Source organism: Triturus cristatus, chromosome 7 (assembly GCF_964204655.1).
Source record: "Triturus cristatus chromosome 7, aTriCri1.1, whole genome shotgun sequence".
Classification (NCBI taxonomy): Eukaryota; Metazoa; Chordata; class Amphibia; order Caudata; family Salamandridae; genus Triturus; species Triturus cristatus.
Genome location: NC_140590.1, coordinates 67,936,373 through 67,959,644, shown reverse-complemented (window position 1 = coordinate 67,959,644; position 23,272 = coordinate 67,936,373). Strand labels below are relative to the sequence as shown.

Genomic DNA, 23,272 nt, shown 5'->3' with positions numbered 1-23,272 from the left:
GCCTCTTGATGCCACTCTGCCATTCCACTTCACTCTTCTCTATGCCTATATTGTCTACGTCAATCTACCCCCTCCACTTTACTATACACCCCTCTACTCTACAGCACTCCACCCAACTCTACACCACTCCACTCTACTCCATGCCACTCCAGACAATGGCAATCTACAGCACTGTACACTACTCTACTCTACTCTGCTTTATCCTACACAACTCTGCTCTACGTTACTCTACACATCTCCACTCTAAGCCATTCCACTCTATGCCACGCTACTCTACTCTGCCTCACTCCACTGCATGCCATTCCACTCTACAACACTTCACAACTCTCTACACCACTCCACTCTTTGCCAACCCACTCTATGCCATTCCACTCTATACCACTCCGTGACACTCCACTCTATGCCACTCCACTCTATGCCATTCCACTCTACTCACTTCAACTCCACTCTACGCCACTCCACTCTCTGTCACTCTACTCTACAACACTCTATTCCACACCACTCCACTCTACATCACTCCACTGTAGTCCACAGAATGCATGGAATTGTACTCTATGCCACTCTATGCCACTCTACTCTACATCACTCTTTGCCACCCTAGGGTACTCTGTGCCACTCTTCTCTATGCCACTTTATTCTACTCTGTGCGACTCTACTCTAAGGCTATGCCACTCTACCCAATGCCACTCCACTCTATGTTACTTTACCACACGTCACTCCATGCTACTCTATGCCACACCCACCTACCCTCCCCCATTCTTGTCAATTGCTTCAACCAACCCCTCCCCCCCAAGCTGGTTTTGTCTATTTTATTTTGACAACACCCTCCCCCCAACCAAGTTCCTCTGTTGCGCCCCCTGCTGCTCCCGCCGCCTACCGGTGCCTATTTCTCAATCCCACCCTTGCCTGCTCCACCGCTGCTCCCCTTCTAAATCTTAATTCTTGTTCTTTTCAAAACTTGTGTGTACTTTTTTTGTTCTATTTGGAGAGACCATCAACTGTTATTTGCTGCCCGAATGCTCCTTTCTTTTTTATCTGATGCTCCATCTTGGAATGGTAAATTAAAACTAAAAACAAAATGGTCACCACGTTGTGATGCATCTGTGGTGCCACATGTATGGTGATGCCAGTGCCCTCACAGAGTCACAGTGGATATGCACGTATGTGTGATGACACTTTAAAGCATGTGCATTTTCACACCTTTTTTTGATGATGCTATTCAGCATTGCTAATAATATATATATATATATATATTCAATGAAAAAACCATAGGTTTCACACACGTTATAGTTAGGAATTAGCATTTAAAAAACCTTGCAAATTCAATGAAAAAACGATAGGTTTCACACATGTTACAGTTAGCTGGACATTTCACTCGTAAAAAACCATTGAAATTCCCCCGTTATAGTTAGTGCAGGCAACTATAACTCACGCGACCGCAATCCTCTGCTGATGACATATGTGTCTTTATGAAAAAAAAATATTTGTAATATATGTATAGCTAAAATTTAATGGAAGAAGACATGGGCAAATAAGTGTCTAAATACAGTATTAGCATCAGCAGAGGTTTGCGGTCGCGTGAGTTATAGTTGCCTGCACTAACTATAACGGGGGAATTTCATTGGTTTTTTACGAGTGAAATGTCCAGCTAACTGTAACATGTGTGAAACCTATGGTTTTTTCATTGAATTTGCAAGGTTTTTTAAATGCTAATTCCTAACTATAACGTGTGTGAAACCTATGGTTTTTCAGTGAATTTGTACATTTTTTTAAATGCTAAGTTACTTTACGCCATTCGTGGCGTGCGCGCCCACTTCACGCAGTTCGTTCCGTGCGCGCACGGTGCGCGAAGCGCACCGTGCGCGCACAGTGAGCACGCGGTGCGCTTCGCGCACCGCGCGCCCACTTTACGCAGTTAGTGCCGTGCACGCACGGTGGGCACGCGGTGCGCTACGCGCACCGCGTGCCCACGTTACGCTGGATGGGCCATGTACGCAAGATGCGCTTCGCGCACCGTCCGCACACGGACATATTATGCGCTTCGTTGTGAAAGGTTATCTATTATTGGTTCTATAACGTTATATGCCATGCACAAAAGGTGCAGTTCGGGCACCTTTTGCACACGGGGTGGGGAAATTGTGGATATTTTTTATTTTTTTATTTATTTTTTACCGTATGCGTACGGTAAGCGCAATCGGCGTTTTTTAAAAAAAAAGTTAAATTGAATTTTTGGCCTTGGGCGTTCTTTTGGGACACCCTAACCATGGCTATGTGGTTAGGAGCAGTCTAGCCTGCCCCTTTTCATGTTATCCAGCTTTGTTTTTCCTCCCCCCCTCAGAGTGCGAGAGAGAAAATGGCGGCCGACACTTCCTGGTTTCGACCGATTCGAATGTTTACTAAGATCTAACAGCCAATCAGAATCGCGCTCGCGCACGTCACCGTACGTGTACGGTAAGCTTACCGTAAGCGCACGGTAAGCGCACCGTAAGCTGCCACAGATATATATATTGATTTAAATGCTATTTTCTCAGGAACTACTGAACAGATTTACACCAGACCTACAAAAGGCACTTCCTTGACCTGTAGACTACCTCTCTGCCAAATTTCAAGTAACTCTGTTCAGCCGTTCGGGCTGTAGCTGTGTCTAAAGGTCCTATGGAAAAATGCATGGGGAAAACGTGTTTTGGGACCCCCCTTTTTTCTCAGCCCCCGCTTGACGAATCCCCCCGAGACTTTCAGGGTAGGAGCGGACCGTAGCGCCCCATTCGTTTTGAAAATCTCGCGAGGATTCGTCGACCGGCGCCAAAGTTATTCCAAATAGAATGTTGCGGTTTTCCTATGGAAACAGGGTCCTAACTATAACTATCTACTGGCGACCGCCAGTAGATAATATATATATATATATATATATTTTTTTTGCCAATGATGAGCATCGATAGAAAAAAAAAGCAACTGCAAAGCCAATAAATCTGTATTTGCACAGCTAAAACGTAGGAACTGCTGGCTTTGCCAAAGCTTGTTAGCTCTAGCGTGGGGAGCAGCTATTGCTTCCTTCCAGGTTACAGGAGGGGTGCATGGAGGTGAGAGGAGCCTTGTATGGCCACGCCTCCTCTGTATAAACACTGATGCTGCCTCCTGGTCCTTCCTTGCTGTTACTTTGAATGAAGGAGTTGCCGACGTGAAATGGGGCTATCACTCAAGGACAGCAAAAGAAGCCGCTTCCAATGTGTCAGCCTCTTACAAAGAGTCTAAACATCTAAGTATACATTATTTGCAGAAGTTAGCAGTGAGTTTTACAATATTATGACAGAGCGAGAGGGAGAGGTAGAGAGGACAGAAAGGGAAAAGGTAAGAGGCACCCAGGGTTGGCGTGTGTATATTTGCATAGCGAGGTTCTAAGCTTTCGAAAGCCCTACCACACTACACAGCACCTCTCTAATGCTGTTCTGCAAACTATTGAAAACATGGCCATTCTAAGCCCGGTGTCTCAGTAGCCTATGCCTATGCTTAGCGCCGGGAAACCCAATGGGTAGCCGCGGGCTCTACAAAGGAAATTAATAATTATTAATAATAATAATAATATATGTGACAGAGACGAAAAAGCTCCTCTGGGTTAAGACTGAAGCCTCATTTCTTCGGGTGCGGTTGATGACCAGGCGCCCCCTGCAAATAGCAGTAGGGCGCCCTTATTCGCGTCACGGGCAGGAGCCAAAGCAGGGAGTCCTTTTGTCTGTTTTAACAGGAAGAGGGTGCCAGTGATGTCATCTGGCGGTGCTTGGAGCGGCAACATGTAAGGCATCGCGAGGTGAGGGATCAGCCTCTTCATTCACTCCACCGCGCCCGCCAGCATACCTCATCAACCACCCACCCACTCCTGGAGGAAGGAGGAATTGGCGGAATTTCTTGAAGCTGAAAAAGGGGGCAACCCAAAATTTCGACTGATTTACTGAAATTGCACCTTCGAGAGGTGTTGTTTTGTGCAGGCACTGGGCAGACAGAAGGGGGGGACTGGCCTGCTGGTGGTCCTGGACCTTTCTGCCCTACCCCGGAATGCCTGGAGTTGAACAATTTGGGGGTTTGCCCGGTGACAGGTACCCCGGCAGGGTAGGGTGACCAACCGTCCGTAAATTTCATGGACAGTCCGTAAATTGGACCTCACGTCCGTTGTCCGTGAGGATCCTTTTTACGGACGGCTTTTGTCCGTAATTTTAGGCATGTTAGGGAACAGATCTGTTCCCCTGCGAGAGGCCTCAGCTCCGTGATGGGGCCGCCTCGCACTCCTCTGAGCACAAGAGCAGCCCCACCCGCCCATTGTCATTCTGTGTGGGGCTGATTGCCACATACAGAATGACAATGCGTCAGTCTGGGCTGGCACAGCATGTGGTGGCCTCCTCCTGCCTCGGTCCAGGCAGAGCATTCTGTCACCTGGAAGCGCAAAACGCCCATGCTGCTGCTGCTACCTGAGAATCCAGTTAATCGAAGGAAGGCAGTGAAAGAAGTTCAAAGGTGTGAGACCGGCCTCACGGCGTTGCCCTCTCCATCGTCCCGCCAACCTGCAACCACCCTCAAGACACGACATCCCCGACTCCGGCCGCCCCAGCCACCCCCGATCCACGGGCCGGCCAGAGACCTGACAGACTCAACACCCTACCACGCATGCCCAACCGAGGGAGCGGGAACCCTCGAGCCAGACCCAGAGGCGCCAGCCCAGTCACACCTCGGGTCGCCTTCCCCGGGAGGACTCAATCGGCCACCCGGCCCCTGGGGAGCAGGCGCCTCCCCTACCGAGCGTCTGGGGTCCCTCCCAGACCCGCCTGAAAAGACCAAAGGAGTGAGCGGCAGGAAATCCCGCCGAACCCCCTCCGTCACCCCAGTCCCCCCTCTGCGAGCACTCCGGACTTCAAAGAACCAGCGGAGTATAACAAGGGGTGCCGGAGGAACAAGGAGAGGGAAGACCTGGAACCATCTGAGCCTGCTGACGCTGACGCGGCTCCTGAACGCTGAAGTCACCTGGGCCTGCTGAGTGACTCGCGGCCTCTTGCTATTGAACCATCTGAGCCCTGCGGACGAGGTCGCGGCTCCCGAACACTGATCCACCTAGGCCTGCTGAGTGACTCGCGGCCCCCCAGCTATTGAACCATCTGAGCCCTGCGGACGGAATCGCGGCTCCTGAACTCCGACCACCTGTGCCTGCTGAGAGACTCGCGGCGCTCCCCTTGAGGACGACTCGATAAGAGATCGCCCAGAGACACGACACCCTCCAGCTCGAGGATTGTGAGCTTCCGCAGGGTATTTCGCAGAGACACTATCTTGAAAGACTGTCCCGCTACCCCCATTCCCCACGACTGATTTGTGGTACGTTGTGCCACTGCTGTACTATTTGCCTTTGGGTCATAAAGATCCCTGAAATCATCGATAAAAGAACTTATCGTCCTACAAAGAATACGTGTGGTGTCCCTCTGTTTACAGTGCAGATCAGGGTGTGCGCGCCTGGTTCGGCTTACTTGGGAGAGGTGGGTCAAAGGGGTGGGCAAGACGTGTATCGAACCCCCTTCCGGCAGACGCCTTTCCAACAAAAGGAAAGGATTGTAGTTATAGTATAGCAGTCATGGTTGCTGCTTTTTTATTTTATGCAACTAACAACCATTGACAAAGCCAATAGTTCTGGCTTGTTGTAGGTGTAACGTTACTTGTTCCAAGTGTAACGTTACTTGCTGTATTATATATCTGGATGCAATGACACAAGTAACAAAAATACCAGTCGGGCGGCACATTATATTAAGCACGGATTTTTAGCTTATGTGTTTTAAGCCACGCATTTTATTACATTAAACACCCTTTTGGAGAGACCCCCCCTAGTTTTTACATCCCACTTAAAGCTCTGGAAACACCATGTCACAGTCGCCCCACGTCCAGGCACTGTGCATGACTCATGCCTTCCACTTTTTCAGATTGCCTAAGTGCAGGGGCATAGTGAACCCTGCCCCACCCCACCCCTTGCTTTAGGAACTACAGCAAGGGTGGAGTTATTGATGGGTCTCATAATTAATGTGAAAAGGTGAGTGAGTAAGTAAGTGAAGGGATGGGATGGGTGGATGGATGGCTGGATAGATGAGTGAAATGATGGATTGATGGATGAGTGAAAGGGTGGATGACGGGCGAGAGAATGGGTGGATGGATGAGTGAAATGATGGATGGATTGATGAATTGATAAGTGAAAGGGTGGACTGCTGAATTGATGAGTGAAAGGGTGAATGATGTACGGATGAGTGAAAGGGTGGATGTAAGGCTGGATGAGTGAGTGAAAGGACGGGTAGATGGACAAAAGGATGGATAGATGAGTGAAAGGGTGGATGGGTGAGTGAAAGGATGAATGGATGAGTGAAAGGATGGATGAATGATAGGTTCAATGGATGGATTCATGAGTGGATGAGTAGATGGATGGATGGGTGGATGGATGGAAGGATGGATGGCTAAGTGAAAGGGGGATGGGTAAATGGATGGCTGAACGGGTGAATGGGTAGAAGGATGAGTGACTGGATGGATGAATGAGTAAGTGAAAGGATGGCTGGATAGGTAAATGGCTGGATGGATGAGTGAATGGATGGATGGGTGGAAGACTGGATGGATGAGTCTACGGATGGATAGGGTGAAAGGGTGGATGGATGGATGAGTAAAAGGGTGGATTGAGGGATGGATGAGTGAAATGATGGATGGAAGGATACATGATGGATAGGTTTGTAAATGGTTGAACATGGACGGGCACAGATGGAAGGACAGAATGAATGGTGAAAGACTGAATGACGGATGAAAGTAGGATTACACATTGTAAGCCCCATTACCTTAAGCAACATTTCCTATACATTGACTTTCACATTTATAGGAGTGATTGTCTCTTTATAATATGTGTGTGTTGTAACACACTCCAACACTCTGCCCCACATACTTGGGATGAGTAGGACTATAGAAGAAATTAAATACACATGAGAGAGGGTCTATGTGAAGATGAGGGGCGCCATTGGAGGGTGGTAGCAAGGCCAGACTGGCCGGACCGGGCATCAGGCGTTTTCTCTGGGAGCTGGAAAGGTGGGGGCGGTTTTGTTACCACAAAAAGACCTGCACATTTGCTTAAAGCTGCACGCACACTGACAAACCATGAAGTGCACAATTGTCTCAACCTAATATAAACTTATTTTCACTTGTACTTTAGTACTTGTCTATTTACTTACTTGTATACTATTGCGCAACCTTCTCTGATATGTCTGTAAATCGTACCTTTTGTCCTGCATTTTGACCTCCTGTCCTGAATTTTTGTCCTGAATTTTGACCCCTTGTCCTGAATTTTTCCACTCACTGTCCTGAATTTACACCGATGTCAGTTGGTCACCCTACGGCAGGGACAGGGCGCGATGCGGTGCCCTGGTGTATGTGGAACTGCGGGTATTGCATATCCCTTTGAGTGATGGAGGAGAAGTTGCCACTAAGATATGCTCCGGATGCCCTTGGTTGAGGGTGTGGGCGATGGATATGGATAACGGGCCTTCTGGCACTTTTACATTCCGAAGCGTTGCCAACTGTTTTATTGCTTGCACAGTCTTGTTTTACTGATCTTGCGCCCTGTATTCTCATAACAATGTCTTTGGCCGATCTGATGTCCTTTGTTCTCATAACAATAATGTATGCTCAACTATGGTTATTATGCCTCACTGATGCGATGTGACTATGTGAATAAAAGGCTACGCCCCCGGTTTATCCTTGGGCGTTGTTTCAGTGTGGGGCAGCGAGCTGCACTGTGGGGCCCTGCATCAAATATGGCCGACTTGTCCATCCGCTGGCGGTTCTCCATTCCATACCCTGTGCAGACTGTTTACGGGGGTCAAAGGTTATAAGCCGCCCTGTGGTGTCACCATTCCAGATGTGACTAGCACAAGCACAGCAGGTACTTTTTCTTTGAAATGGCAACACTTGTAACCCTGTATCACGCCTAAAATTCAGAACTGCAAATTTTGGAAGGCAAAGAAAAACACTGGCTGTACTCACATGTAACGCAAGGCCCCTTGGGAGCTCGTTGTGTCGTCACACCACGGAAGCACATGGCGTTTGTTGATCTCTCCCTCATGTGCTGATTTCTGGTTTGCGGAGATTTCCACCAATCACGTTGTTTTTTGTCACAGCTCTGCTGGGTTCTGGCTATTCAACTCTTATGATTGGGTTTTATATATTGCCTAAAGCGAGGCTTCTTGCCATCACCTCTGCTGTTAAGTGTCTCTACGGGGAATGTTCTAGAATTAAGTCTAAGGTGGGCCAGCCCGAAAATAGGGAACGTTATAAATCTATTAATATATGATAATGCCTGTTTGTTGTTACAAACTCTTTGAGGTCTTCAACACCAACTGAATGCTCTCTTGTCTTACTGTAGTGTTTACCACCGAAGCATAAAAATCTCCAGCCAAAAACGTGATATTTGGAAGCGGCACAGACTCGCCCTCTTTGGCCATCGATGGACGTCCTGAGAACAATCAATCATGGTATTTGTAAAGCGCGCTACTTACCCGTGAGGGTCTCAAGGCGCTGAGAACAGTATCATTAATTATTCAGAGTATGCATACCTGCCAACACACACGGTGCCACAGTGTGACTCACGATATCGGCTTCCATCACACGGTCACCCGGTGAGGAGCCGATTTCAAGCTGTGACAGGGAACATTTACTGTAAAGAGTGGTTTTCCGGGTCGTTTTCGAGAGGATTTACACTGCCGAAGTCCATTAAGGGGTTTGAAAACACCCAGGACATCAGCACCGGCTTCAGAACCCTATTTTGTTTTGGGGATGCGGGGTTCAAAAGTCAAGTGCCTACTAGGTACTTCTCGGCACGAGGCCCCGCCCCCTCCTCACACTGTGAGATTGTTCTTCAAGATAGAAGGTATTGAATATGGCAGAGAACCCACATCAATGACCCTTGGAGGCTGAGCGTGAAGCGCACAGGGGTGGTGATTTCACATCTGGAATTACCGTCCCAGGACCTCTCCCCAAACTCTGCTGTCCTGTTACGAGTGTATTATGGCAGTGAATGTATACCTGGCACATCGTGTCTCACCTGCTCTGCTGCTGCGGGGGCACGGTGCTCAGCGAAGCTCTGCAGCTGGGGATAGAGACACTGGAAGAGAGAAATAAAGATGTTATTAAACTACAGACAACAGTGGCATCTAGTGGTCTACGGGAGCATGGCATTGACAAAAGTAAGGCCTCGTCGCCACACAATATATGGCGTTAACAGCACTGACTGTAGCATGCTGACCCTGGGACCAGGCTTTCGCCATGACACAAGGCTATGCAAAGAAGCACATTTATTGCAATCCTGTTATAACATCTTCCCATAGTTGCATATTTAAGTGCTGCCACTTGCAGTACGTGTATGTGCACATCCCTTAGTGGCACATAATTGTACACACCTTTTGGATGGGTAACTTATGTACAATTCTCTTGATGTACATTAACGTACACTCACCTGAAAGGGGGCAGTATTAGGGATCAGGTGTTTGGGAAGCATTCGGAGAGCCACACACAAGCACACTTCTTTAAATACAGACATGCATACATAAAAAGGATGCCTAGTGCAAGTCCGGCCTAACCCCTCCTGCCCATCATTAGATCTGGCTAGAGACAGCTTCTGGTTCTGCTCACCAGAGGACCGCCTTCTCTTTCCAAAATACTGTTCATTGTTTGGGGAGTCACTCCGCTTCCTATGGAAAGTTTCTGCTATTGGACTATATGAGGGACTATTTTACATTGGACGAGAACAACCATTAATTACACAACTATCTAGAAGACAGAACTTATTTTCTTTGGAAACACCTATATTCAAATCTGCTTTTAGCGCTAATGCAATCCTTTTCTGGAGTGGAACTCAGTTTTTGGAACGCGCTTCCTCTAGACCTAAGACGCAATCACGACATCCTATCTTTCGGGAAAGGCCTCAAGACTTACCTCTGTAAACCTTACGTTTACACTGATTGAACAAACTTCTAGAAGACCCACGCAGAACACCACCTTCATTGCTGCCCCGAAGTATGGTCTTACTGTCATACCTGAAGAGACTACACGACTCACAGTCGGCTGTTGTTGGCCTCAGCTTGTTCCATCTTACTGTCCCTGCACCCCCTCTCTCTCATCCCCTCGTTTCTTGGTGTTCCCAGAAATACTCCTATACATTGGTTTTATATAAAGTGTCTTAATAGATGTCCAGTGACGAGGCCCTATATTCAAACTTCAAATGAATGAATTATATGGCAATCTTTTTTTTTTATAGTTTTTCAATGCAGTGCAGTGTTTGCTGTTCTTCTTGTTAAGGCTCAAAATGAAGCTTGACATTAATATGGGCACCTTGGTGCTTTTTGCCTTTATAGCCTGACATTAATATGGGCACCTTGGTGCTTATTTAGCTTAATATCCTGACATTATATGGGCACCTTAGTGCTTTGTGCCTTTATAGCCTGACATTAATAGGGGCACCTTGGTGCTTTTTACCTTTATAGCCTGACATTAATATGGGCACCTTGGTGCTTTTTGCCTTTATAGCCTGACATTAATATGGGCGCCTTGGTGCTTTGTTCCTTTATAGGTTGACATAAATATGGGCACCTTGATGCTTTTTGCCTTTATAGCCTAAAATTAATATGGGCACCTTGGTGCTTATTTACCTTTATAGCCTGACATTATATGGGCACCTTGGTGCTTTTTGCCTTTATAGCCTGACATTAAGATGGGCACCTTGGTGCTTTGTGCCTTTACAGCCTGACCAACAAATGGCCGCCCCAGCTTCTTCTTAGCCTTGCCCTCTTTCACTGCAGTTCAGTGGCCTTGCGGCGTCTCTTTCCACTGCCCTTGGATGCACCCTCTTCCTTCCTCTGCTGGTACTCTGCCTGGATCCCTCTGCCTGTATGGCCTCCATCACTCCCTGCCACACTCATAGCTTCCTTTGTCGTTGTGCCATTCCACTTTCAATAGAAGGATGCATTCAAGGGGGTCTGCTCTGTTCAGAGCTCTCTGGCTTCCTGAGATTGGGAAGGCAGTGATGGGCGCCTGTGAGAGAATGTATGATGTTAAAACGCAAACATTAACAACGCATGCCTTTACAAAGCAGTTTTTACATCGCAACATCCATTACAGCGCATGATTTTACATCGCATGCCATCACAACACATTTTTAGAAACTACATTTACAACGCATTCCATTACAATGCATATTACTTTTAGGGCAACAGTAGGGTAAGTGTTGGATAGTGCAGGGGTAAAAATTACTATTCCCATTCAAGTGAGTGCAACAGTAGGGCAAGTGTTGGATAGTGTAGGGGTAAAAATTAGTATTCCCACTCCAGTGAGTGTAACAGTAGGCTAAGTGTTGGATAGTGTTGGGGTAAAAATTACTTTTCCCCATTACTTACCTTATATTGTGCTGTAATGGCATGCGTTGTAGTGACATGCGTTTTAATGACGCGTTGTAGTGACCTGCGATGTAATGGCTGCGTTGTAATGGCATGCGATGTAAAGGATGTTGCATTGAAATGACTGCGTTGTAAAGGTAGTGTGATGTAATAACTGTGTTGTAAAGGTTGTTTCCCCTGTGAGACCACTAAAAAACGTCTCCTCTCCAGCAAGGACTTGTGTCTGACTCAATAGACCCACAACAGTGACCTACGTCCTGCTACAGAGAGGAGCTGTGTACAACTCCGGGGCCTCTCATAACGCACTGCAGCCTGCCACAGCACGCACGTGTATTTCTGACTCAACAGACCTACAGCAAGGACCTATGTCCTGCTACAGAGAGGAGCTGTGTACAACTCAAGGGCCTCTCATAACACACTGCAGCCTGCCACAGCACGCACATGTGTCTGATTCAACATACCTACAGCATGGACCTTACGTCCTGCTAAAGTGAGGAACTGTGTACAACTCAAGGGCCTCTCATAACACTCTGCAGCCTGCCACAGCACGCACGTGTATCTGACTCAAGATGGACATCTACTCCCCTGCAGTACTGCTGTTTCCATGCATCCGTATATGCAATCCAGACCTATTGCATTTGCCACTGCTTCTTTTTCAGGTATACACACCAGAGGAATGTTGTGCTAGAGCCCATGTGCTACACATACAATGTTTTGCTTATAATAAGAATCCGGTATTTGTAAAGCGCAAACTAACCACCCCCAAGGGTCTGAAGGCGCTGAGGGCCAAGTATGCAATTACCCAGAGACACATGATGCTGAGCTCAGCTGCCGCTGGTGATCGAACCGTGAGCCCCGTGCTCCGGAGTCAGCCGCTCTGGCCGCTGCGCATTGCCCAGAGACACATGATGCTGAGCTGCCGCTGGTGATCGAACCGTGAGCCCCGTGCTCCGAAGTCAGTTGCTCTGGCCGCTGCGCATTGCCCAGAGACACATGATGCTGAGCTGAGCTGCCGCTGGTGATCGAACCATGAGCCCCATGCTCCGGAGTCAGCCGCTCTGGCCGCTGCGCATTGCCCAGAGACACATGATGCTGAGCTGAGCTGAGCTGCCGCTGGTGATCAAACCGTGAGCCCCGTGCGCCGAAGTCAGTTGCTCTGGCCGCTGCTCCATGTTGTGTTGCTGTGCAGGATGCAGCAACTGGCAGGTACGGCTAGCAAAGTATGGGTGCAGGCGACTTCCCTTTGCTCATGAGGGCCCATTTGTAAAAAGTGATCAAGGACACAACATGGTAACTTTCCCGATGCTGCGCGGGGTCCCTCTCTGAGGCCACCCCTGGCAGCATCAGCATTTATTATCCTGGTCCCACTTTAGCAGTAGCCCGGGGCACATCACCAAAACACCCCCAGCTTTACACCAACATGATAACGACGCATGGGGTGACATCATTGCAACGGGCGACATTACATTCCTCCCCAAAACAGAAAACATCATGCACAGTAGCATTTGAAACAACATTAATAACAGCAAAAAACATAACTTGACATTTTGTGGAAAAAGGTCCCAAGCATTATAAAATCTACCCATGCCGACCATACCTGGGATCAGGAATTTACCTCACATCATGGACAAAGCAGTCCTTAAGATCACATGATCTTTCGGTTTGGTCGAGGGCATGGGATTGCTACGGCGCTGTACCTGGTTCGAGAATCACAGCCCTGTTGGAGATCCGCCTCTCGGTTGACAGGAATCTCTAGGGGGTTTAGTACTCCACTAAGACTCAGGATTCTCGGATCGACACCCTCGACTGGTCTACACTCCAGTCTTCGAGATCGATGGCCCCACCATCAGGGTCCTCGACATCCCAGGCACCGCCCAGGCAGGATGGAACTTTTTGAATGCTGAAGTATTCGAAGTTGTGGTCTCTCGCCCAGGACCCACAGTGACCTGTGTGCCACGCAGAGAAGTAATGTGCCAGGGATCACTTTCAAACAGTAGCCTAAACGTCCTACCAGGATGTCAATCCTGCACAAGCACCAAGTCACCTACTTGCAGACTTGAACTCTGGGCTCTTCGCCCATGACTGACCTTCTCATTGGACATCTTTCTCTGCTCATAGACCAGATGATCATTCATGGGACCAGGAACCCATTTCGGATGGTGAGGAATAGAGTCCACAATAATCCTTCTCATTGAAAGGTGCCCAGGCGCTCGACCCGTGGTAGAGTGGGGAGTCTGCCTATAGTCTAGTTAAAAAAAGAGTAAATAGCCTCCTCAGGAGATTGTTGGCTCGCCGAGGCAATCTGGATGACCTTGGCTATAGTCCTCATGAATCGCTCAGCCTCTCCATTAGCTTGGGGCCACCTTGGAGTGATTTTCTTTTGGACAATTCCCAAGGAGCTGAGATACGAGGCTATTTCCTGCCCCTGAAAGGGAGGACCAATGGCAGTTCTGATCTCTTTGATTAATCTATGGGTAGCCATGATTTTTTCTAACTTGGGTACCACTTGAGACAGACTTAGAGAAGACAGGATTTCTACTTCCAGATATTTGGAATAATCGCCAATCATCACTAGAGTATGCCTTTCATCTGAGAGACTTCCAAAATCCATGCCAGCGCATACCCATGGACCACTTGGACCTTATTCAGTAAATATGGGCGGTGGAGGATTGGCATCTCCCAATGCTTGACACCATGGGCTGGGCTGGACCTGACGGCTTCTTCTACCTTCTCATCCATTAGAGGGAACCAAACCTAGGTTTGGGGTCGACCCTTGGTCTTCACCTTGCCCTGGTGACCAGCCTGGGCCAGCTGTATCACCCTTTCAGTGAGCGAGGTAGGGATGACCAGATGATGGCCTCGCAAAAGACATCCATTTGGATCAGCACTCACTTGTTGGCGAACATGGTATAGGCTTTCTAACACATTGACAACGCATCGACAACGCACACAACAGCAAAGAACTCTTCACCATCGTGAAGCAGCTCGCCAAACTCCAGATCTCTGCGACTCTCTAGCAACCTACTTCTACCGCAAGATCGCAGACATCCACGACAGCTTAAACTCCCAGACCTCCCCAACAGCTGCTGTCACCCCATATATACCGCCCCCCAGTCACACCGGCCGTCTGATCTCCTGGAACCACGTCAACGACGAAGACACCATCAAGACCATGAACATCATCCACTCCGGCGCACCATCAGACCCCTGCCCCCATCACATCTTCAACAAAGCGAGCTCCATCATCGCCTCCCAACTCTGTAAGATCTTCAATAGCTCATTCGAGGCCGCCACCTTCCCAGAAAGCTGGAAACACGCAGAGATCAACGCCCTACTCAAGAAACCCATGGCAGACCCAGAGGACCTCAAGAACTTCCGGCCCATCTCCCTGCTCCCGTTCCCGGCGAAAGTCCTCGAGAAGATCGTCAACTGACAACTGACCCAATTCCTTGAAGAAACCAACACGTTGGACTCATCCCAATCCAGATTCCGCAGCAACCACAGCACCGAAACTGCCCTCATCGCCGCCACCGATGACAACAGGGCCCTGCTGGACAAAGGCGAAACCGCGGCCCTCATCCTCCTGGACCTCTCAGCCGCCTTGGACACCGTCTGCCACCACACCCTCCGCACACGCCTCTACAACGCAGGTATCCGCAACAAAGCCCTGGATCGGATCACCTCCTTCCTCACCAACAGAACCTAAAAGGTCCGCCTCCCTCCATTCCAATACGAAGTCACCAAGATGACCTGCGGCGTACCCCAAGGATCATCCCTCAGCCCAACCCTCTTCAACATCTACATGACACCACTCGCCAACATCGTCCGATCACACGACCTCAACATAGTCTCATACGCCGACGGCACCCAGCTGATCCTATCACTCACTAAAGACCCCGACACCGCCAAAACCAACTTCCACGAAGGGATGAAGGCCTTCGCTGAATGGATGAAGAGCAGTCGCCTGAAACTGAACTCGGACAAGACATAGGTCCTCATCCTCGGCTCCACCCCCTCCGCCTGGGATGACACCTGGTGGCCGGCCTCACTGGGAACTGCACCGACACCCACCGACCACGCATGCAACCTGGGCTTCATCCTGGACTCTTCTCTGTCAATGACCCAACAACTCAACGCCGTCTCCTCCTCCTGCTTTAACACCCTCCATATGCTTCGTAAGATCTACAAATGGTTCCCCACCGGAACCAGAAGAACGGTCACCCAGGCTGGACTAGGCAATGCCCCCTACGCGGGTACCACGGCCAAACTCCAGAAGAGACTACAACACATACAGAATGCCTTCGCACGCCTCATCCTCGACATCCCCCACCACAGCCACATCACCGCCCACCTGAGGGACCTGCACAGGCTCCCCGTCAACCAGAGGATCACCTTCAAGCTCCTCACCCACGCACACAAGGCACTCCACGATGCCGGACCAGCATACCTCAACAAGCGACTCACCTTCTACACCCCCAACCACCAACTCCGCTCCGCTGACCTCGCCCTCGCTGCCGTCCCGCGAATCCACCGCAAAACCACCGGTGGCAGATCCTTCTCCTACCTCGCCACCAAGACATGGAACACCCTCCCCATCTACCTACAAGAGACCCAGGACCTGCTGACCTTCAGGAGACTCCTCAAGACCTGGCTGTTCGATCAGTAGCTGCTCCCTTCCCCCCGGCTCTCAGCGCCTTGAGACCCTCACGGGTGAATAGCGCTCTTTACAAATATTTGATTGAATACCTGCCATGCTACAGGAGTGAGTAAAACCCACTGGCTCTTGAAACTGTGCCACTGGTTCATCCTTATCGTCTCCAGCGTTTTCTGTGGACATTTGTCCTAAGGGGGGTGTTGCGACACAGGTCTTCAAGGGATAGAGGTATTTGGCGAGACTTGTCAACCACATACCCCACATACTCTTCAGTTTCCTCCGCTTCATCTTCCTCACTAGCAGTGGTTGCCCAAGGATGCCTGGATAAATAGTCTGCTGGGTTATTCAACCTAGGGCGGTACTCTGCTCTGCAGTTGTACTCTTGCAACAGGAGCATCCACTTTTCTATTCTCTGTGGTGGTTTCGATGCTGTTCCCATGAACAGTGGAATTAAAGGCTTATGGTCAGTGGTGACCAGGGAAGGTTTCCCATACACATTTAGGTGGAAATGGCGGCATCCCCAGTGGATAGCAATGGCCTCCTTCTTTATTTGAGAATACCGTTGTTTGGTGTTAGCCAGTGAACTACTTGCAAAAGCAACAGGAGGCCAGTCATTTTCATCAGTGGACCTCTGCATTAGAACCGCCCCTAATCCTCGAGGACCAGCATCCACGGCTATCATGGTGCTTTGTTGAGGGTCAAAGTAACTCAGTGTGGTGGAGGACGACAAAGCATCCTTTGTGGCCTGAAATGCAGCTTCTTGCTCAGATCCCCACGACCATGGGACAGATCATTTGGTCAGCTCTCGGAGAGGCTGCATCAGTGAGGGGAGCCATTTTATGAAGCGACCACAATAGTTGACCATGCCTAGGAAACTGTGCATCTCGGTCACGGGTGGTAGGTGCGGGTGCCTCTCTGATATCCTTCACCTTCTTGGGGTCAGGAACAACCCCCTTGGACGAGAAGATGTAACCAAAAAACTGTAGCCTTTGCTGGAGGAATTCACATTTGTTGCAATACATGGTGAGACCAGAGTCTTGAATTCGCTGCAGTACCTTCCGTAATCGGGCGTTGTGCTCTGGCACATCTTTGCATGAATCAAAATGTCATCGCTGACATTCACAACTCCAGGGAGGTCCATACGAAGTTCTTGAATTGTGTTCTGAAATACTTCAGCTGCACTAGAAACTCGAAAACTCAAACATTTGTAATTCCTTAGTCCCACATGTGTTGAAAATGTTGTGATATAATGGGTCTCCTCAACAAGAACCAGCTGGTGATACCCTGAGTGCAAATACAGCTAGGAGAACCAGCTGGCTCCCCTGGGCTCACCAATTAATTCGTCAATTGTTGGAGTGAGGTGCCACTCTCTTTTTATGGCAGCATTGGGTAGGCGCATGTCTACACATATTCTCACCTCTCCAGGTCGGTTTGGTTTCCTTGCGAAGAAATTTGGCAACACCCACGGGGTGGGCCCTATCACCTTCTCAATAATCCCTGCAGCCTCAAACTTGTTCAGTTACTTTTCCATGAGAGGTCTTAGGTGGAGCGCAATGTGCCTGTGTCTGAGAGCCACCGGCTGTACTAATGCATCTACATGCAGGTGAATTTCTTTGTCTCGCAGGCACCTGATGCCATCAAATACCTTTGGACATTCATCCAGAATGTGATTTATGGCTTCCTGATGTATCCCGAATGAAAATATCACGTTGCCCAGAGCCTCCGCGCACCCCAGAAGCATGCCATGACCTTCTTCAGTAACATATACTTGAGATTCGACTGATTAAGAGCCATTTGTTATGGTTGCCCTGAATTTGCCTCGCATTACCAGAGGTCTCTCTTGACCATATGCAAAGACTTTAATCATGGTGGGAGTAGCAGTGGGGTCGAACGCATGGCCCCATAGGCTTCCGCCGACATTATGATGATCATCGCACCCGTGTCCACAACTGCAGTTGAGGGGTGTTCTCCCACCAGTATTTGACACTGGGGTAGGCACCTTATGGACTGAGTGGACTGTGTGTTCCTCGCTCTCGTCATCATCCATGTTGCTGCTTCTTTCCTGCCCCTCTGGTATGGCATTGACAGTGGTGCGCAGAAATCATCTCTCTCCTGGATAGCAGACTTTCATGAAATGATTAAGCTTTCTGCACCCGGTGCACTTCTTGCCTCTTGCCAGACACTCCGAGGGTTGATGAGTGGGTCCGCCACAATTTCCACAGGTCCGGGTCCTCATGTTCCTTTTCCTGTTCTTTTTTGCTGTAGGGCCCGGTGTAATGATGGTGACTGGTTCTGCTTTCATAGGTTTCTGTAATGCGGCTTCCATGTGTGCAGCATGAGCTCTGGATAGTTCTTTGGTCCGGCCTAGCGTCAGGATGTCAGCTAGAGATTTGCCTGACTCCTCCAGGATTCGCTCACGTGGTTTAGCTGAGGCCCACCCCTGGATTATTTTACCTCTTATTTCTTCAGTCTCATCATTGAAACTGCATGTACTGGCTATCTCCTTTAGGCATGCGTACAAGACATCAATGGATTCTTCTGCCTGTTGTTTTGCCTGTGAAAACACAAACCTTTCATAGTCCTGGTTTGCCATTGGTTCAAAATGCGCTGTTACGGCTGCTATGAGGGTGAGGTGCGTCTTTGGCGCTGCTTCATTGATTGATTTGGATATTTTATAAATGTCTCTTCCCCATAAATGGAGTGGTATAGCCCGCTTTTGGGCATTTTTGATTTTCATGGCTTCAAAGAATAGCCTTACTCTCTCCACCCACTCCTTCCACTTAGGTGCCTGCGCTGATGGGGCACCTTCCACTAAGAACGGTTCCACTGCCGGAATGTTTACCATTTTATAGTGAAGATTAGCCAGTTCTAGTCACGTGTTCTGAGTCTCCCCTTGCGTGCCTTCTCCAGTAACCCTCAGCCTGGATGTGGGGTTATTTGTCGATAATTGTGCTTGTGTGACCTAGGGGTTGATGTCAGTGAGAACCCTCCTTTAAGAATAACTTGTGCTATCTTTACCCTTGTCCTCCTTTCATGACAATCCGCTTGTGGAAACAAATTTTCATTGGTGTCTTTTTATTTATTATTTTCTTTTTTATTATTGTCTTTACATTTTTTTTTCAGAGCATACATTTCCTGCTCTTTGCCAGTATAATCTTTCCCATCTGTGCAATTGCCTGCCTTTCTTCTTTCTCACCGTTGAAGGCCAGCATGCAGCTACTCTCAGTGGGTCAACGAGGCAGCCTCTGCAAGGGGCAACTCGCTCTGTGGCCAGAAGAGTGGGATCGCCTCGCTGCAGATGCTGACTTCGCATGGCGCGATGTGGTGGAGGAGCCCACTACAGCAGAACAGACGTGCAGGGCTAATCGGGGCTGGGCCTAACATGCAGCACGAGCACTACGCATCCTTGCACCAGGTACGCGGCTGCCACGTATCACTGGAGACAGCACGGGGCACTCTCTTGTCCCCAATATTGTGTCACTGTGCAGGATGCAGTGGCTGGCAGGTATGGCTAGCACAGTTTGGGTGCAGGTAACTTCCCTTTACTCATGAGGACCCATATGCGAAAAGTGATCAAGGACACAACGGGGTAACTATACCGATGCTGCGCCGGGTCCCTCTCTGTGGCCACGCCCAGCAGCATCAGCATTTATTATTCTGGTCCCAAGTGGTGTGGGACGAACCACTTTAGCAGTAGCCCAGGGCACATTACCAAAACACCCCCAACTTTACACCAACATGATAATGACGTTGGGGTGACGTCATCGCAACGAGCCACATTACACTCCACACCTCTTTCTCAATGGCACGGTGAAGGTAAGTTTGGCACAGTATCTTACCTGCTGTGCTGCTGCAGTATCAGGACCAGGTGTGATATATCCAGCCAGGTTCTGCAGCTGGGGATACAATGACTGAGAGAGAGAGACAGTGTGAGATAGATAAAGCGAGAGGGAGAGAGAGAGAGAGAGAGAGAGAGAGAGAGAGAGCGAGAGAGAGAGAAAGAGAGAGATGTAGACGTTATTGAACTAGAGATAATAGTGACACGTAGCGGTCAAGGTAAGCATGGCATGACGCTTGCAGTGCGTCTCCATGAATGCTCCTCTCGCAGGGCAGAGGCCTGTCAAGGACATTTCCCATAACCTGATTACAAACCACTCCTATAGTTTGCAGTTATCCTACTTGATTTATCAGCGGCCTTTGACACTGTGAATCACCCAGACTTACTGGAATCACTGAAGATCCGCTTCGGCATCAATGGCACAGTTTTAAAATGGTTCACTTCTTACCTTCAACACCGATCACAACAAATCAGAATCCAGTCTTGCCTCTCGAAACCCACACCTGTCACTCTTGGCGTCCCCCAGGGCTCAGTCCTCTCCCCTTCAATTTCAATCTTTTCATGGAGTCCCTTACTTTCATCCTGAAGCAAGCAGGGATCAAAGTTCACCTCCATGCAGACAACACTCAACTCTACTACAAAATGAAATCACCCAGTGACATCCTACAACTCAACGTCACACTGAGTAATACACAATCTTGGTTTAACTCTAACCATCCACAATGAAACGCCACCAAAACAGAAGTAATCCTGTTCTCCCCCAAAAGTAACCACCTTCCAATCAAAGACTGGATTAGTGACCTGAAGGCTCTAAATTGTTCTCTCACTCTTTCCAACTCGGCTAAATCCTTAGGCTTCACCCTGGATAAAATCTCGTCAATGAAGGATCACATCAAACACTCAGCCAAAAGAGTGATTTACACACTAAAACACCTATAAAAAAAATCACACCATTCATTCCCTCGGATGATCTCAAATGGGTCATTCAATTTCTGGTCCTCTCCAAACTTGACTACGGGAATGCTACCCTAACAGGGACCCCGAAATCGCACCTCGCTCCGCTCAGATCTGTACTAAACATTGCAACCCGCCTCATAACACATATTAAACGGTATGATCACATCAATCCTGCACTCCAGACACTCAACTGGATTCCCATCGACAGAAGATGCAATTACAAGACTGCCTGTATCACCCACAAAGCGATTCACTCACACACCCCTGACTATTTAGATAACAAACTCACAAAAGCAGGAAGAACCAGATCACCGAGAAGCTCAACCACACTTCTTCTCGTTTCTCCCAAACTAAAAAAATAAATCTACCCAGGCTCCCTCTTTTTCGGGTAATGCTCGCAGCATATGGAACTCTCTCCCGAGGGACCTACAATGCAACCCCTCCTTCACTATCTTCAAAAGAGACCTGAAACGCCATCTCCTCAACAAATACTGGGACACATGAGCAATTCTGGAACTAGGTTCTATTAGTCTCTCTTTCTCAGATCTGACCCTGTTGAACAGTTGGCTGTTTTCTTTTCGTTGGCCTCTTTTGCCTAGAAGGTCGATCTCTCTCTCCACTTAAAATATGCAATTTGTCCACAATCAGTAACCGCCCTCAGGGCCGAACTTCTGTTCAGTGTACATATTGTATTCCACCCTCATTGCCTCATATTTTTTTGTGTGTATATATTGTTGTTTGTACTTGAACCTAAGATTGTTGCACGTCATATACTTAGTGACTGGATTATGTCCTTGCTCTCGATTCTATAAAGCGCTCAGATACCTTTGGGTCTAGCTTGCGCTATATAAAATGTATGAATAAATAAATAGAGTGTGTGAGGGTTATTTAAAGAAAATTAACCCCTTCCTTCCCCACCCATAGGAAGGCGGTGCGCCACCTGAAAAGACTACTGCCCAGCACGCCGGTAAAAAATATTAGGCGGGATACCTTTTGTTTGTATGAGGTCATCAACACCAACTGATTGATCTCTTGTCTTACTGTAGTGTTTACTACAGAAGCATAAAAATCTCCAGCCAAAAACGTGATATTTGAAAGCGCCACAGACTCGCCCTCTTTGGCCATCAGTGGACCTACCAAGAACAGTATCAGAGCAGCCGCGGCCCGTGCAGGTAAGAGAGGTGGGGCCGTGGGGGAGGTGGGGATTTTGACAGACGACCAAGAGAGAAAATGAAATAAATAATTCATTGTTCCTCCTGGTTGTCTGTCGAAATCCCCCCACCCAGCCCCACCGCTCGTGCCTGCATGGGCTGCGGCTGCTTCAGAGTATGGCAGAGAGCCCTAAGCAGCGGCCCTTGGAGGCTGAGCGTGAAGTGCACAGTGGTGATTTCACATCTGATGTTACCGTCTCCAGCCCTCTCGCCCAAACACTACTTTCCTGTTGTGCGTTTTTGATGGCAGTGAATGTATACCTGGCGCAGCGTGACTCACCTGCTCTGCTGCTGCGGGGGCACGGTGCTCAGCGAAGCTCTGCTGCTGGGCATAGAGAAGCTGGAAGAGAGAGAGACAGATAGAGATATTATTAAACTACAGACAATAACCCAGGGACAACCTGCTGGAATCTTTGAGGCTTGACCCTAACTTACTTTCTTTCAGAAAGAGCCTTAAGATATGGTTGTTTCAATAAAATACCGGCCCTTTCACTCCTCTCTTATCGCTGCGCAAGCGCCAGGACACTCTTGTTTGAGTAGCTGTGCGTTCTACCAAATACAAGTTTTCATTTCATTTCAACAGTGACATCTAGTGGTCTACAGGAGCACGGCATTGGCAGAAGTAAGGCCTCGTCGCCACACAATATATGGCGTTAACAGCACTGACTGTAACATGCTGTCCCTGGGACCAGGCTTTCGCCATTGACACAAGGCTATGCAAAGAAGCACATTTATTGCAATCCTGTTATAACATCTTCCCATAGTTGCATATTTAAGTGCTGCCACTTGCAGTACGTGTGTGTGCACATCCCTTAGTGGCACATAATTGTACACACCTTTTGGATGGGTAATTTATGTACAATTCTCTTGATGTACATTTACGTACACTCACCTGAAAGGGGGCAGTATTAGGGATCAGGTGTTTGGGAAGCATTCGGAGAGCCACACACAAGCACACTTCTTTAAATACAGACATACTTTGTGCAAGTCCGGCATACCCGTTCCGACCCATCATGAGGTCTGGCTAGAGACAGCTTTAGTTGACTGTGTACAGACATCTTTAGCTTCTGGTTCTGCTCACCAGAGGACCACCCTCTCTTTCCAAATACTGTTCATTGTTTGGTGAATCACTCCGCTTCCTATGGAAAGTTTCTTCTATTGGACTATA

General features: G+C 48.6%; 1 protein-coding gene across 1 annotated transcript in view; it reads right to left on the bottom strand.

The window, feature by feature from the left end:
* The window catches only part of LOC146808839 (transmembrane protease serine 5-like), a 251,149-nt gene that overhangs the window by 180,768 nt on the left and 47,109 nt on the right, over nucleotides 1–23,272 (bottom strand). Inside the window, exons 4-6 of the mRNA XM_085614243.1 lie at nucleotides 22,385–22,444; nucleotides 19,938–20,009; nucleotides 9,098–9,157 (exon numbers count right to left, since the gene is read on the bottom strand). Of these exons, the coding sequence (XP_085470369.1) occupies nucleotides 9,098–9,157; nucleotides 19,938–20,009; nucleotides 22,385–22,444 (192 nt within the window). The remainder of the gene's footprint in view (nucleotides 1–9,097; nucleotides 9,158–19,937; nucleotides 20,010–22,384; nucleotides 22,445–23,272) is intronic.